This window comes from Pyrus communis, chromosome 3 (genome assembly GCF_963583255.1).
Source record: "Pyrus communis chromosome 3, drPyrComm1.1, whole genome shotgun sequence".
Lineage (NCBI taxonomy): Eukaryota > Viridiplantae > Streptophyta > Magnoliopsida > Rosales > Rosaceae > Pyrus > Pyrus communis.
This window is the reverse complement of record NC_084805.1, coordinates 14,815,622-14,833,502: the sequence shown is the minus strand read 5'-3', so window position 1 is coordinate 14,833,502 and position 17,881 is coordinate 14,815,622. Positions and strand designations below refer to the sequence as shown.

General features: G+C 35.3%; 3 protein-coding genes across 3 annotated transcripts; all 3 read right to left on the bottom strand.

Annotated features, from left to right (window-relative positions):
* Nucleotides 1-1,125: 1,125 nt before the first annotated feature.
* LOC137729822 (ubiquitin-conjugating enzyme E2 28-like) lies at nt 1,126-2,510 on the bottom strand. The gene is made up of 4 exons (XM_068468866.1): nt 2,313-2,510; nt 2,001-2,128; nt 1,610-1,714; nt 1,126-1,463 (listed from the first exon to the last, which is right to left on the bottom strand). Exons 1-4 carry the CDS (start codon nt 2,380-2,382, stop codon nt 1,320-1,322), a joined length of 447 nt encoding a protein of 148 aa, XP_068324967.1. The 5' UTR covers nt 2,383-2,510; the 3' UTR covers nt 1,126-1,319.
* A 1,388-nt stretch (nt 2,511-3,898) lies between these two features.
* On the bottom strand, nt 3,899-7,119 carry LOC137728955 (rac-like GTP-binding protein ARAC3). The gene is made up of 7 exons (XM_068467769.1): nt 6,880-7,119; nt 5,862-5,949; nt 5,666-5,775; nt 5,483-5,546; nt 4,731-4,795; nt 4,512-4,577; nt 3,899-4,413 (listed from the first exon to the last, which is right to left on the bottom strand). Exons 1-7 carry the CDS (start codon nt 6,976-6,978, stop codon nt 4,309-4,311), a joined length of 597 nt encoding a protein of 198 aa, XP_068323870.1. The 5' UTR covers nt 6,979-7,119; the 3' UTR covers nt 3,899-4,308.
* Nucleotides 7,120-11,553: 4,434 nt separating this feature from the next.
* LOC137728245 (uncharacterized) lies at nt 11,554-14,968 on the bottom strand. The gene is made up of 11 exons (XM_068467090.1): nt 14,878-14,968; nt 14,462-14,642; nt 14,295-14,369; nt 13,896-14,133; nt 13,685-13,809; nt 13,092-13,125; nt 12,948-12,994; nt 12,675-12,815; nt 12,362-12,426; nt 12,205-12,277; nt 11,554-12,110 (listed from the first exon to the last, which is right to left on the bottom strand). The coding sequence occupies exons 1-11, from the start codon at nt 14,966-14,968 to the stop codon at nt 11,945-11,947; spliced, it is 1,236 nt and encodes a 411-aa protein (XP_068323191.1). The 3' UTR covers nt 11,554-11,944.
* Nucleotides 14,969-17,881: the final 2,913 nt, after the last annotated feature.

Genomic DNA, 17,881 nt, shown 5'->3' with positions numbered 1-17,881 from the left:
TTCAATCCAATGAAATAAGGAAAACTTGAGGGTTAGTTGTGCGATGCAACTAATTTGGGGCGTTGTCATTCATGGTCTAAAAGAGTAATAACTGGACACTGGTTCGTATGCATATATCATGTGTGGAGAAGGACCCTCTAACTAGCCTTCCACCCATTTATTTTACTTAAATTCGTTTTTCAAAAGTGTTTCCTATAAAGTTTTTGTTTTGAGTCTAAAATTCGTCAAAAACAATCCCCATTTTATTTAGTCTTCATATTTGAGTCAAAACTTGTTTTCCTTGAGTCTTTTGATCAAGTCAAGTCCTATTTTCGTCCAAAACCCTTGTTGAGTCTAAAATTGAGTCTTTTTGAGTATTGGTCGCTGTTTTAAGTGTCTAAAGTTAGTTTTGAGTCCATAGAGTCTAGTTTAGTGTTTTTGAGTCCTATTTACATAGATTAGCATCCCTAGTTAATCCCCGGTCTAGAACGATCTCTACTTACATATCTACTACAATTGTCACAAATAGGGTTTAATTTGTGTGTCAAGTTAATTTTCACATCAAATCCATGGAAGACAAAAAGACATGCAAATGAAGGTATGGATGAGGGACATGTAGATGGTTGGGTGGATGGATGAGGGATATGTAGATGAGTTGAATGGAGAAAATAAGATCAGATCTGATGGTTGAAAAACTCAATGGCAAATTGGGGTGGAAAGGCAAGAAAAGTAGGGAGGAAAATAGGAGAAAACCAACAGAAATTAAGAAAGGAGAAAACAAGGAGAAGGGGCTGCCACCGACCTATACGGAAATAAGGCCGGCAGCTAAAGTTGGAAACTGAGCTTTGGGAGAAAAACTCTCACTCGCGGAGAGGAAGTCTCTCACTTACGAAGAGAAACTTCTATGGATGCTCTTCTTCATCCCAACACAATTAGTTTTTTGTAACTCACGACTAAACACAAACATGTAGATACATGTGTCATCAATAACTTTCAAACATGATTGCTAATAGAATTTATCTTGATTATTTCATTAATCAGATTTATTGAATGTGACGCAAAATACAAAAAGTTGGCAGCTATCTCACACACTCATTGTTACCTCCCACACATCCTTATTAATCTTGTTTATTAATTTTCTTCAATTCATTCGATTCAACGCCGAAAATTAAGAAGAGTCTGTGAGATGTAAAAGTAGGTATATGGATAGCACCATCCTATTCGTATCAAGCAAAGGAGCTCAAATTACACGTAATGGGGCCTCAATAGTTATTAGACAAGCAATAATTATTGACAGTAAAAAGAGGAGGCAAATCGCTTAAACAAGATTAGGGTCTCAATTAATCCATGGCGTACTTCTGGGTCCAGCTCCGAGCCGTTGACTCATATTTGCCTTTGTCACACTTGCACATATGAGCAATCTCAGGTACAAGAGGGTCATCAGGGTTTGGATCCGTCAGCAATGAACATATGGACAGTAAAACCTGCATTAATCAAGTAATTATTAGTAATTAGATTCCAATCAAAACAATAACGTGAGACAAGAGTTTTAAACTTGTTTCAAGTAAATAAGGTTCCAAGTAAGCTTAGATATGAGTCAACAGAAAACTCAAATCGTATGTGTTCGTACCTTCGATATGGTGAGTGCTGGACTCCATTGCTCCTTGAGAATGTCCAAGCAAATATTGCCGTTACTGTTTATATTTGGATGGAAAACTTTGGTTTTGAAGACAACCTGCAGATGTTTCTCACTGAATCAGATGCTAGAAAGACTAAGGTCTTGGGTATTTTTTGTTGTCGGACTTATGTTGTCATGTTGTAAATCCAAATAAGACATTTAAGCAGTAACAGTCAGTATGATTAATCTTTCATATTCACAATCTAACAATATAAACATCTTACCATATAGTTTGGAACTTAAACGTCTTATGTTGCTAGACAGTCTTGCAAGAAAACATTTCACCGAAAGGTCACAAACTTGTGCAAGAACAGAGTTTAGTGAAATTTTTCTTGTTGTATACCTTAGGAGGTTTGAAAGGATAATCAGGTGGAAAATTGATAGTCACAAGGAAGACACCCCCAGAATAGGGGCTATCATTTGGACCGATTATTGTTGCTTGCCAATGAAACATGTCCTCAGCCACAGGACCTGAAAAAAGATGGAAAAAAAACACCATAAAATTTACAAATACTACTAATTTCTTCTCTTCTTCGTACTTGGGTGTTTGCAAGTTGGTTAGAGTAGTGTGCCCTCCTTATCCACTCTTACCCATAGTTCAGACTAGAATACCACTCAAATAGAAAAATTAAAATAATTCCTTCTTTTCTTTTACCTGCACTACATGAAGTTGGTGGATCTCTTTGCAAGTCCTTGAGCTCCTTCAATATTCTCTTTGAGGCCATTGAATTCAACCACTTCCAAAACTGAAGCTTTTTTAGAGTATTCAAGAAATGGAACAGAAGGATGGTTTGCAGAAAAGGACTGCAATCGATTATCAGAGCCTGCAAAGTGTTAGGAGGAGGTGGACGTGTATTTAATGGAAGGGGTAGCGGTGGTGGTGGAGGTTGAGAGGTTCATGAATACTTATTTGGGCTGTTGAAAGTGGGAACAGAATCAGTTCTAGAAATAAAAGTTGCAACTTGCAAAGCAAAAGAATCAGAAGAGGCGCTTCCAAAAATAATAAAATAATAAAAAATAGAATCAAGGGAGTCAAAAACCACAAAAAATTCAAAGATAATATTCCCTGTATTTGCTGTCACAAATCTCTAGTCATTATTCTGTTTACACAACTCTTTACATTTTGTGAAATGCATTTAGTGGCAAACTTGATTACTCTACTTGTTATGCAGAAATTGGAACAACTTTTTAATGTGATTATCACACCGTTACATAATATCAATTTTTTCATATGTTATAGTCTATCTTGGATCCAAGATACATCAACTATATCGTTTCCTCATATATCAATTCTTTCATATAAACGACATACTAAAAAACTTCTCCGGATGTCATAAAAGAGCAAAACAAGTAGTGAAGGTGACGATTTTGGCAATAAGGCTAAAAGGTAATGGATTCTAAAGGATAGTGTTATTCACACATTCATTTTTACCTCCACACACTCTTGTTAACTTTTTATCATTGATCTTTAATTCATTCGATTCAACGGCCGTAAATTGAGAAGGTTATGTGAAAAGTAAAAATGAGTGTGGATAGGCATACGTCATTTTCACCGAAAGGCCTGATTATTTGTTTAATTTTGGATAAAATATTTTCCATGGAAATTAGATGCCATGGGAATTGGCAACGGAGGGACTCCAATTGCAAGAGAGTAGAGAGTGGGTGCTACTGCTTCCTACCACCCAAAAGAATTAAAAGATATTCGTGCTTTAGCCTCAAACAGTTCACGTCTTGAGAATGTGGGACAATGTTGAAGTTGATGGGTGTATGAATTAAAAGATTTGGAAAATCTTCCAAAACGAAATACAAGCACAATTTTAACATAAAGACCTTGATATGATATCCCCCTCCCCCTTTTCTTCTTGATTCTTTCTGCGTTCTTTTTTTGCCTTTTTCGTTCTTGGTTATTCATCAATTATGTGCAACCATTCGCGTGTGTCAATTTAGGCGCATACATTTGTAGTGGAAATTGTGAGAGGCCGAACAATTGGCAATACGGTTAGCCTCTGACACAATCCTGCTTAACTCTTAAGTCTGACCCTTGATTTCGTTTGATTTGTTCAATCCAATGGTTGGAAATAAAGAAGAGCGCGAGAAGCTAAAAATAGTGTGTCAAAGTCACTTCTCTTTTTGTATATGTTCATACCTGGACACATAGATACATTATACACACATAAATATATTTATATATATATATATATAGAGAGAGAGAGAGAGAGAGAGAGAGAGAGAGAAATCCTGACAATAGAGTCACACTATCTTACATTCAAGACTGAACGAAGAAAAAATATCATGATTCATATAATACATATAGGCTTGAAATGTACTAAATCAGATTACAGGAGTAGTATATAGAGACAACACATTAGGGAAATCAAACCCATTGAGAAGAGGTTTCTGCATGTTACCAAACACGTAATGCAAATCATTAATGTACAAATCAGAACCATGCTGAGACAGCATAAACAAATAACTTGGATGCGTACGTAAAGAGAGCTCCTACATCTGTCAGTCGAAACTACAATTCCCAGCCCTGGGGTTCCTCCAGACGGAAAAAGATAACACAGGACAGAGAGAGATAAATGGATAAATGACTAATTAGTCCCACTTTCTTCCCCCGCTCTTTCTTCCCAACACTATGCTTTCCACAATCACAATATGGAGCAGGCCTTCTGTGCCTTTCTCTTCTTTTTCTTCTTCTGCTTCGGTGGCTGGAGAACCACTTTAATGGCTGCATCGAAGACTGCTTTCACATTCTGCACTCACAAAGGCGCATTTAACGCAAACAATGTCAGTGTGAGACTAAGTCATACTTTCCCTGCCAGTCCATGTGATTTGAATTAAAGTTACAAACCTGCTGCGTTTTTGAACTGCATTCTATGTAAACTGGAGCCCCAATCAGCTTCTTTAGTTCTTCTCCCTTCAAAAAGAACCCAAAAGACAAGAACAGAATTGTAGACAAATCAGGTCTTTATTCTATTAGTTGGTATGAGTTAGTTAAAACAGATTGATAACAAGATAAATGGTTAGGTGACAAATATTGTGATTATAAACTCGTTCCACTAGAAAGTACCTGTGCTGTGGTAATTGGCACTGCACCAGGGTGATCTACAAAGAACTGCCTATCATCCCGAAGATCTACAAGAAGAAAATTTAGCAGTCATGAAAAGCAAAGGATGAATGACGGGGAAAGATAAAAAGTCGATCCAGTAAGCTACTGCAATATAACATGATGTGAATTAGAGTACATGAGATCACCACTGCAACATAACTAAGACATGATCTGATGAGGTGATCCGGACTATGTCTAAGTATACCTATATCAGACAGATCTTTTCATTTCCAAATGCACATGTAAAATCCAACTTTATGTACGTATATAGATGCTGATTTGAAAGGCTTACAAAGAACATATCCTGATAAACAATTTAGTTTTGTTACAAAGAAACAGAGCTGTCACAAGCGTTCTTCAAAATTAAACTTGTAACCTTTACTAAGGTTTTACCATTAGGAATTTATTGACATTCTTAAAAAAGCTAAAAGGTAAGTTTAGACTGCACAAGAAAGCAACCTGGACAGTGTAACAAAAAACAGAAACAGTCAACAACAAAGATGCACTTGACTATCCCTTTCGATCTTGAAATATGAAATGATACTCTACTGGATCCAACCAAGAACTATTAGGTAATCATAAGCAGGAAAAGCTATAAACCTAGAGGGAAAAAACTATAAGATAATAGAGCAATTAAAATTGAAAGTGCTAGTAATCACGACTAACGAATACATGGTAGGAAACAAAGGAGAGCAAGGGGGTAGAGGTCTAACCGAGCTTAGTTCCAACAAGAATAATTGGAACACTAGGTGCATAATGCCTCAATTCGGGAACCCACTAAACATTGAAACAGGAAAAGATAAAAGCTTCATCAGCAAACTTAGACATCAAACAATAGCAGAAGAAAGGAGGGAGGGGAAGAAAAGGATTAACTCGGAAAATAGTGCGAGTCTTACTTTCTTCGCAACATTTTCATAGCTGGCCTTGCTTATGAGAGAGAACGCAAGTAGGAAGACATCTGCCCCACGATAGCTCAGTGGTCTTAATCTATTGTAATCTTCCTGCCCTGTTTCATAAATTAAAAAAATTAGATCCAAGCTTTAGAAGAAGATGAAACAATGAGGAAGGAATATTGTTATGTTTTGAACTTACCAGCAGTGTCCCACAACCCCAAATTGACGGTGCTCCCATCCACAACAACATTTGCACTGAAATTGTCAAACACAGTTGGCACATAATCCTGCTCCCCAGCACATTGTAATCAAAGACAGCAAATCATAATCAATCTCTCGAAAAGTCAATCTCATACAGTAATAAATGGATAAACATATGAAAACAAAATTTTGAAATCTTTAATCATATTGATGCAAATGCAAAATCGTGATGAGGAAATTCTCGAAGCTACATTTTTACACCAAGCAATCAATCCTATATTCTATTAAACAGGCATACATTTATGATCAATAAGTGAATTCTGTAAGCCGAGCTGCAGAAAGAACATGAAACAAAACATAAAAAGAGAAATCTGTAGACATGAACATTTTCGGAGCTCAATATTCAACTCAAATACTCGGCTTAGTTGCGAGATACAATTTAACACAGGTTCATCAGGAATGGCAAATCATAGAAAGGGTCAGACTTAACTGAACAAAACCAAGAAAACCCTCTTACAAAATTCTGCACCGCAAATCTCAATTTAAGCACAAGGCTCAAACTTGATGGAAATTCTGATTTCTTCATTAACCATTGCATACCAAATAAAGGGTAAGTTGAAAATTGTTGAAAAGAATAGTCTACTAAATTAAAAGCCGTAAATTGTTCGTGTTAAAATCGAAAGTTGAATTTAGCATGAATTATTCACAATACACCGACTAACCCCAATCAAATCAAGTGAATCAAGTTTCTTCTCATTTCCTGATTGTCTGAAAACCCAAATGATGAAACACAATACACAAAACAAGTTTTTCTTTCTTTCTCCCACATTTTCTTGGAAACCAAACAAAAAGCAAGAAACTTGCAGCATACCCAAATTGAGCAACCAGAAAACCCTACAAGTCTCAGCTAAGCAAACCCATCTAAAGACAAACATCAAAGACTCAAAACTTTTCACATCTTTTCCTTCACTTTCTCAGCAACCAAACAGAAAAGGAAGAAAACAAGAGAACTTTACCGTAGGAAAAGTGTTGCTGGTGTAGGAGATGAGCATACAGGTTTTTCCCACAGCTCCATCCCCAACTGTGACACACTTTATGAACCTGGAGGCACTCATTTTCCACCCACCTCTGCCTTTTCCTTCTTCTACTTGTGCTTCCTCAAAAACCCTGATCCAAATTCCAGCAGAGGTTTCTGATTTCTTAACCCCCACAATCCAGGCAAGTACTGAGACCCAGAGAGAGAGAGAGAGAGAGAGAGAGAGAGAGAGAGAGGTGGAAGGGAAAGGTGAAAGGGGTTGAGCCTAAAAAGAGCCAGCTCTTGCCAGCTATAATAGAAGAGTATGATATTAATGTGTTACTGTGTGCCTCAGTGACTAAACATCCCAGATCAGTAAATTTTGGTGTGTCCGTCTCACTGTTACGTGAAGTTGTGCGTGACTGTTACGTTGTCGTATAACAAGTATGATATTATACATAGGTTTAAAATATAGAAAATTAGATTTTAATTCTTAAATAAGATGAAGTTTAGAAAATGTCTTATACAAGATTAAAAATTGATTTTAGTCCTAGACTCTATTTAATGCCAACATATTAAATGTCTCTCTTTTTTATTTATAATTTTATGGTGTTCATAAATTAAATTTTATGAAAATATTATAAATTTTAATTCTCATTATGGTAAGTATCTTATATAAGAAAATATTTTTGTAAAGATTTTCAGTACACATATTTTTGCACATTTTCTTATATGCCACTAATTCATTACAATATATTTAGGTACGAACATTTCGGTACATTAGGTTAGGATAATAAGTTTAGGTACGGATATTTCGGTACATTAGTTTATTATAATATATTTAGGTACCGACATTTCGGTACACTAGTTTAGTATCATATATTTAGGTACATAATTTTTCGGTACACTTATGTTTTTGCATATTTTTTTATGTGACACTAATTCAATACAATATATTTAGGTACAGACATTTCGGTACACTAATTTAGTAAAATATATTATGATACAGACGTGTAGGTACACTAATTAGAGGAAGTAAAATAAATATAATGAATTAAAATGTGTATAATAATATATAATTTTAATTTTAATGTAATGACATTAAACAAGATATCTATTAAATATTAAAACAAAAATATAATATAAATTTGAATTAAGTACACATTAGAGGACTAAAATTAATATCCAATCTAACACCAGATTTTTGTTGAATTTTAATTTTCTTCAAGGACTAAAGTTCAAAAACCCCTTTAAAATATATGAATTCAGTCTTCCACTTATATTTTAATACATAAATTAATAATATTACGTGTCAATGTACTGTTACACACTAAATGTTGTCCTCAAAGTTCCAATTCTAGTTTCCCAACCTTTCTTTCTAACTCAGTAAAACTCCACCAACCAAACCACCTCTTTTGCCTTCTTGAGTACCTTCTAATTCAAGAGATTCAAAAGAAAATCACAGAGATTACATGAATTAACTTTTTAGTTCATGTCTTTTTTCTACCGTCATTGACTAATTGGGTAAACAAAAGAATATTATTTTGAGGTTGATGCTGTCGTGTAGTTATGGCTTGATTCATTTATTCTGTGTTTCTTAATGTGGGTTGTACCATGCAAATTGGTACCAGAATTTGCATGTGGGGTTGCAAACCCTAAAAATCTCTGCCCTCTTCCTTTCTCTGTTTCTTTTTCATTTAAAAAAATATCTTTGGGAAATTGATTTCAATATCCAAATTTGAAATATTAATAAGCAATTTTATATCATTCTAAGTTCTACTCTAACCCTTGGACTAAAACTCAAATTTGAAGCTCTAGACCTTCCCCAACTTGCTCCAACCCTTGGGACGAATATGAGTTTTAACTCAAAACTCATTTATGGGGCAAATTTAGGGCTTGATTCCCTCTTGGGTTAGTGGGCTGGTTCACTATATATGTGTATTTTTTTTTTATAGTTTTATATTTATAAATTCATTGATCCAACGGATAAGGTCTAATATAATCAAATCCAAGAGTTACAAAAAAAATCTAACGGTTCAAATTTAAATATAAGGAATAAAGTAATTTAAAAAAAATTATTTCATGTGTTTCATATTCTTTCATAGTGTTCCACGAGTTTCAAGATGTCGGTTTAGTGATTTTTCAATATTTATTAGAACCTAAAAATTTTTAGGTTAAGATGTTCATAAAACTAAATTAGGATATTCGACATAATTTTATTTTTTAAGTTATTTTAAGAAAAAAAAATTATTTTAAATTTATTTTTTAATAATCTCTATGTACAAAGTAAGGAACTAAAATTTATGTAAAATATCCCCATTTAACTGAGTGAACCGAAACTCATTTACATTCCATATTTCAGTACAGTAATGTGAAGGGGAGCTAAGAAGTGGATATCTTAGTGTTCATTGCAGATAGGTTGGTTACATGATTAAAGAAGATGAATAAGATGGGTATGAATGTATTGAGATCTGAATGCATGTGTTCAATTTGCATCAAGGATGGATGTTGACAAGTTTTATGGTTTCATGTGATCCTACTGGAAGATGTTGAGAGTACCATCCATGCTTTCTTCCGAAGCAAAGATATGGAAAATACCTAATTAGGTGGAGATAAGGTTGTAGGGATCCTTGGCTTTCAAGGTGACCAAATATTATGTGTACTAATTATGAGGAGAAAAAGCAGAGTAGCTAGAAAACTAAAAGAGAGGGTAGTGATCACACTCGCTTTCTCCTGCTGCACTATCTCTCTTGTTTTCGTTGACTGATTCTTTTCTGATTTATTAAATCGTAAAGCTCAAAATAACAGAAAAATACGGAAATAAAAATGAGTGCAGAAATCACTTCCTGATAGAAAAATGGATTTAACTGGTTGACATGGTGAGAACGGTCCTTGGCATTCAGTTTATTGACCTGACCCATCATGCTCATGGGCTGTGCAACCAAGCAACTCCTTTTAATAAACTCTTGGTGGTTGAACGGTTAATAGCCAGTCCACCCACTTCATCATACTTATTGAAATATATACACACATTTAAAAAAATAATATTTGATATATTACCATATAGTTTTGTTGCAGGCCCGCCTTATCATGGCACTTCATAGATTAAGCTAAATTAACCAATGTTTGACAAAATAATTAATTATTAAAAAAAGGATTAAAGAGAAATTAGTGAGAACAACGTGGGGAGGGTAAAGAAAAAGAAGTAGATGAGCATTCTTTATCAATGATTTAGTTAATTAATTAATTACCAGCTCCACAATAGATGCTCATTTGCTTTGTTCTGTTTGTTGTTTTGTTGTGATTCCTTCCTGCCTTCAAGTCAAGAAAATAAAAAACAAACTGATGTCCCATTTGAGTCCATATAAGGAGCAACGTCCATGATTCTCATTTCAACCAAGTTTTCTGGTTTTATAGCGGCATTTAAATATCGGCCTTTTGTGGTATATGAAGTTTTACCGCTATGATAAAAAGTAATTATGCCTAAGAATTATGTATGTACTCCTCTCAAGACACATTCAAGCGTGCTTGTCAATATCAAATGTTTAATTTATATAATGACGTAAGATTTTTACTTCACTAAAGATCTTGAGTTCAAATCTCACCGACATCTGTAACGTGTTCTTGTTCAAACAACGAGATTTAGAAAACACGTTGCCTAACAAGACAAATGTAGTGACAAGGTTACAACACTAGCTACCAATTGTCTGGGTGACCAAACCCTAAGTTTGAGTCCCTATCAATTTAAGTGAAGGACGATGTTGTCCTTATTTATACAAAAAAAAAAAAAAAAAAAAAAAAAGGAAAAAAGAAAAGAGGAAGATGCTTTACTAAACGCCCATTAATAAATACAAAACTGTGTGGAAAATCCCAATTATCTAATTATTTAACTAAGCCTAATACAATTAAAATGCTAATCAATACAAAATTGAGTAGCACATGGGGGAGTCCATGAGTGCATGTGCATGAATGACTAACCATCCTCCTCAAGGCTCCCACTCCCACTCTCCAATCAACATCTTTATCTTTACATCTGTCTCCTTCTAAAGGAGAAATTTTTAATTCTGCCCACAATATATATGGTACACCACGTGTTATTATATAAGTAGAGAAAAGTTTCATTTTTTAAGTTGTTAATTTTTTAATACAAATATCTCACCATGTTTATATTAAAACGTGATGTACCACTTCATGTTCTAGACATACTGAAAAATGTCATTCTCAAGAGACCTTGGTCCCCTCACCTATAATTAAGACTAATCAATTTAAATTGACATGATTTGTCCAGACTTTTATCCACGAAAATTACACATGATTAATTTGTAATTTGCCTAGCATGTGATGACCTAGAAAAATGTCAACCAACGTGCTGGAATTGTGACCCTCAATGACATTTACATTATATGATATTTCGACGTAAACGTCGGTTTAGACCAATTGATCATGGCAGTCTGCACGCTTCTTTGCATTCAAGTTCGAATCTCATTACTGCAACTTAGAATAGTTTAAAAATCTCATGAATTTTACCACTTGCTTGTCTTGCAAAGAATTCTCAATCAAATAAACAAACATACTACAGAAGCATATACAATTTTCAATCTTTCTCCAAGTTTTCAAGGCAACACAAAGTGCAGCACATGATGGAAAATTTAGGAAAGTTTGAAACAGCAAATTATTTGACCACTTGTACCTATAAATTAAGACAAATTGCTCCTGATTGGCAAAATAAATAACTAGTACAATTCTCTCATTGTTGTTAACACTAAAAAACAATTAAATGTCAGGTTGGAATATACTCTTATAATTTTAAATTAACTTTAAAAGATTGAACAGCTACATGTATTGGCAAGAATCTTACAAAACTTTGTTGCAGATCTTCAGTGACCAAACCAGACAGCTCTAGGAATCTTGCTAGCTCCATTCCTTGGTGCTGGATCTTCTTGGTCTTTTCCTACTTTGAACTGAGAGCGGAATCACCCGTATACTTGTTCATGCGCACTTACGTCCCAAGAATTCAAACTCGACATTAATTTAGCCAAGATGTTTAGAATTACTGCAAATAAGGCTCAGAATCCTTCGTCCGAGCTTACGTAATGCAACTCCATCATCTTTACTGTGGCTGGCTTTGTTTTGCCTGTCAAATTATTCTCCTTTTCGGTTTTCATTCTTTTCGCACCCAGTTGCTGGTTTCTGATGACTGCCGATGGATCCATGCTTGTAGAAGATGGTTTCCTGATGAACGATAACAAATCTTCAGTGACAAGGAAGAAGAGCAAGTTACAAGTACTAATTATAATACTATAGAATAATTTAATGTATGAATCACCTCTTCTCTACGCTGGAGGTTTGTTTGCTTTGCAATTTTGACTCTTTGAGGACGTCTTTTGGATCTGTCTTCCCTGCATTGTAAACATATCTAATGAGAAAAATGTGCAAAACACTGCCAACAAGAGCACAGAAGGATCATATCATCGTACACTTACCTGTGACCGCCGCCAGGAACCTTAATCCTTGGGAGTGTGTATTTGTAGTCACTTTACTTCCATTGCTGTTCATATAAGGCACTAATCAAACCATTTGACATAATTCTGAAAGTAATTATATAAACAAATTGCATGTCTTACATGTTCGTGTATATGTGAAAGTAATTCTATTCTCCTGTCTCTAAACGATGGTGGATTAACATAAAGTTTATAAGATGACAAGGCATTGTACCATTGGCAACTAAAGAGCATGGTGCATTGCTTCTACCCCCACACACACTTATATGTAAATCCTATGCTGTCTATGACAAACCTTAGTGCCTTCTTTAGCCCCTCCACGGATAGTAGCTTCAGTGGCTGCTTTGTTTTGCCTGAGTTTGTTTTGTTAGTTAGAGGATCAACCAAATAAATTCCTTCTGAGTTAGAGGGACTCCGAAATGCTGTTCTCAAGTTCCTGGTAGCATTAGAATATATATAAGCAAACAAATTGTAGCACCAACTTGAAGAAACCAAAACAGAAAGGGTTCCTAGCATAACACAAATGTGAAGTCTGGGTTAAAGAGAATCTGATAATTTGAAAACCTACCCCCCATTGAGCTCAGTTCGCAATGAGGAATATTTCTGTGATTCTTTCTGAAGAGATGAGAGAAAATAGGAATATCAGTTAGTAAGTTTGCCTTCAAAACAGATAAGATCAGGCAAACAAAGATTAAGGCGTTAAATTGCTTACTGATTTATGAAATTTACAATATATCCCACGACGTCTGAGATAAAAAGAGAAATCAATGTTAAAAACATCAAGAAATAATTGGTACAGAAACTACTGAAGTATAGATGCAAATAATGATACAAAAAGGGAATTGCTATTGACACTCCAAGATCTAATTGTGCACTCCAAACTTTCTATATATAGAAAGAAAAATACTCTTATGAGAAGTGCACAATTAGACTTTTGGAGTGCCAATAATAGTTCCCAAAGAGAATCTCAAAAATCAAATGGGTGGAAAAACAATAGAGGCATGGATAGTGTTTGAAGTCACCATACAGAGTTGCTCGTGGTTTAGAAAAATATTACTGTTCTACTTGGTTACATATCTGATCTGGTAAGTGTGTATATATATGAACTTCTATCTGATGTAACTTATTATGCAGTTATCATCTTGACGAAGTTCTACATGTCAGCACTTACGTGCCCTTGCTCAAGATTCAAGATGATTTATATAGCTCAATTTTTTACTGAAGATAACAGTCAGATGGCAGTAATTACTCACTATAACCATCTGTGTTCGAAAAAAGATGATCAAAGAACAGCATGTAACATACTTGTTTAAGACTACAGTACAAGCCATTCCATCCTTCCTTTTCCCTTTGCAAACTCCATAATCAACTGAAGTGCCCATCTTCAGCATTTGATTGGCTGAATACACGCTCAAAGAAAGACCACCACCCTGCATAAACGCATCAAAACGGTCATCTTTGATGATATAAGAAGGAAAAGTTCATAAAATAAAAAAACAGCCTGACAATTTAATACCAGCGCGTCCTTGCGTACGGCGCAATTAAACAGAGCGAAAACCACTCCAGCCTGCTCTTTGAAGTAAGTCTCATAAGCATCACCAAATAAGAAAACAGAAATGGTATCTTCATCCAGACACCCGAGTTTCCATATACAATAACTCTTCCCGTTTGAACTAGTTCTTGGAATCCCCTTCTCGGTCAACACTCCCGCAGTTGCCCAACATCCTGTAAGTGTATCCCCACGCAACGAATTCCTAGAAAAATCCCATGTAAAATATCACAACCCAATTGAACCATCATGGGGATACAACTTTAAAAGCAAACCCATTTGGTTTCTAAAAGAAAGAATGTATTTCCAACTATCCATTCAAACAATACGAAAACATACAAAAATAATGCAAAGCAAGAAGATTACTTTATGGCGGACAACCGAACAAAACGAATGTCTGAAAAGTGATCACTAAGCTCTAAGGGAGTTACCAACTGCTTCCTGCACCCAAAGAGTGAAAATTCCTAAATCAAACTCAACATCAATGGTTCTTCACATTAATTCTGGCGTTGTGAATGGTACTTATAAGCTACCTGATACGCAAGCCCGAAAACTTCTCCACTTCTGGATCAGTTGAGGCATTGGGCCGGTTCAACTTGCCAGCCTTCTGAACCGGTTTGGGTTGGTAATCAAGGCAGTCCTCAACAGCCTCCCTGAACACGGACATGTCCGCCGGCCCTCTTTGGCTCCGCAACTCATCGTTCGATACGTACCCTGCAAAATTAAAATTACAAAAAATGAAGCTATTGAGAAACACCTATCAAACATTTCAGAAAATTGAAGGGACCCATTAAAATTTTCAAGGAATTGAGAGATAACCCATTAAGCATTTCAATGAATTGGGAGATACCCATTAAATTTTTCAATGAATGGAGAGATACCAATGTCGTTATTTGAAGATTCATAGCGAAAATGAGCAACCCAAATAATTAGGGAGGTTAATATATACCTGGCGAATGGGAAGGCGAACCTGGAGGGGTTTCCAAAACCCTGTCTTGAAGAGATAGAAGGAGATCGAGGTCATCCTGACGTTTTGACATGGTTTTGATTTCTCTCTCACCTTCCGTCTTCCGCGTCTGTGATTTTTGTTGCAGTCGGTCTTATTTGCAGATTGTCTTGAGTTTTGAGAGGGCTTTTTCTTTTCTTTTTTTGGAGAAGGGTTTGGGAGGGCTTTGGAGGGAGAGTTTCAATTTTTTGGAGGGAACGCGATTTTGGAAGCTACGCGAACGTGCACTGAAAGACTATTTGAAAACATGTTTACCATTTATTGATTGGAATTTTTTTTTTCGAACGAATTGAAATTTTTATTAGAATCCATATAACATCTTTCTACATCATAATTAAATTTTAAATGTAAAGTATTTTTTATTTTATTGTATAATTATCATAAAGTACGTTATTTAATTAACAATAAACTCACACCCTTATGATCACACAATTTTTTCTCCTATGTCTATTATGGTTAAAATCCTTACTCATTTCACCTCCTCGTGTAATAAGTCAATAACCAAACCCTAATACGCTTTTATAAAGAAAAAAACATACTCTTCTTCTGAGAAAATGATGATTTTGAAGTTTTAGAGCTCTCCCACAAGGGCTCAAACTCCAATACGCCAACCTGTTTGACAATTTTTTTTATTATTTACCTAATCACATAACCCTAAGACCGTCTCCAATGGTGACGTAAAACCTAAAAATATTTAGCCCAGAAAATTTAGGTTTTAGCCTAGAAACAGCTTTTCTACTCCAACCCTTCTGGCTTAAAATTTTAGCCCCAGATTATCAAAGAATGAATTAAGGCTTTTTTTTTTTTTTTAATTAACTTTAAAAAAAAAAAAAATTATGTAGACTATCCTAAATTAATTTTATGAACATTTTAACCTAAAAATATTTAAATTCCGATAAATTTTGAAAAATCACTAAATCAATACATGAAAATCAAGATAAACCACATAAACTTAATACCAACGACATTTAATAAACCACATAAACTTAAAAAATAAAAAAGACAATTAATAAACCACATAAACTTAAAAAATAAAAAAAAACAATTAATAAACTACATAAACTTAATACAATCGAAAAATCATAGACTACATAAACTTAATAATGATATTCACCATCTTGACTTGGTGATGGACTTGGGTGATAGTCTTGAGATGAATCATCATCTTGAAATATACTCCTTGTGGTATTCTTTCGTAAAATTTCCTTTTGCTTACCACGTAAGTATCTCTTCCTCTCTGGAGTGTATTTGTCGAGGTCCTCCATTATCAAATTAGTTTCGTACCTTTCTTGCTCCCTATCCCCTTCTTCCTTCATGGCCAAAAGCATTTGGGCCGATTCTTCTTGCCGACGGCACTGGATTTCGTTCATTATTTCCATTTCGCTAGCAAATTGGGCACGTGTCGGATCTTGGGACTTCCCTTTTCTCTTTGCTTCCTTTTGCTTATCTCTACCCGGGGGCCTTGCAAAAGAAGAAGTTGGGGTCATTTGTTTGACACCTTCATTGTCGGCAAAATTCACACCTTCATTAACATCATTTGGGGGTGGGGCTTCACTATGAAATAATCTTCCACATTGTTGGTTTGCATCGGTTCGGACAATCCTTGAGAATGTTCCAAGCATGATGCAACTTAAAAGCTTGATTTTTTGGTGTAGTTCTTGTCTTGTAAATTGTCATTGCTTTGTCACCCTATGCAACAAATACATAAAAATAATTAGTTGCAAAATACTATTATGTACATGACAACTAAAATATCAACAAATAAACTCACAATTTCTGAGGCGCCCCTTCCACTAGGCATGTCAATCATGGCTCTCTCCAAGCTTCCCTTCCACAAAGTGCACGCTTTGTTGATAATCTTCCACCGATCATAAACACCACCAACTTCCCTTCGACCGGCGTTGGAGTTTTCATGGAACTTATCAACGATTTTACCCCACAAAACCTTTCTATTTTGGTTCGTGCCAACGGCACCATCTTCGCTAACAGAAATCCATGCCAAACATAAAGCAATATCTTCGTCAAAGGTCCAATTATGACCTCTAACATGCTCTTTTGCCATCTTGAAAAATTTGGAAATGAGAAGAAATGGTAGAAAGAAAAATTGGAAGAATTGTAGGAGAAAAGTGAGTTTTGTGTGGATGTTTGAACACATAGATATGTATTTATAGAGTTTTTGGTTGAATTTTAAGTTAAATAATTGTTTTAAATTATTTTAGCCGTTGGATTTAAATTTGGACCGTTAGATCTTTTTTTTTTTTACCGTTAGATTTGATTATATTCGATCTAAGCCGTTGGATTCAATAAATATATAAATATAAAACTAAAAATAATAATAATTTGAACCTGGACCGTTGGATTAACCAACGGCCCATTTAAATCCAGCCGTTGGATTGAAAAAAGTAGTTGTTGGGCTACACAGTCAGCTGACACCCGGGGGACAACCTCACGTGGGTGGGCCCGGCTTGTGTCATTCTCTGGCACGTGCAGGCATGACCTCTCTGTCTGGGCGAGTGGAAGCTGAGCAGTGGGCTTCACAGCCCTTGTTTCAGTCTCAGTTGGTGGGACCCATTTTGCTTTGTGGCCTAAAATTGGGCTGGTATTTGGCCTCAAAATAAGTTTTAGGTTTTAGGTTAATTTTAGGTCATGGGTTGGAGTAGATTTTGGGGGGGGGGGAAGGGAAAGGGAAATTTTAGGTTTTAAGTCATTGTTGGAGATGGTCTAATACCGTTCAAATTTACCTATTTCTACTTCAACTAATCCACGTTCCCCTTCCAAAGGTTTTCCTACTGCCTTCCACACAATTTGAGGCACAACCATGGTTAGGGGTGGCTCGGTATGGGATCCTAAATTGAAAATGAAATTCCAAATCGAAAATTTTAGGGACGAGAATTTGAAGACCAATTTCAAACCGAAATTTCGGTATTCCTAATTTTCGAAATTCTTG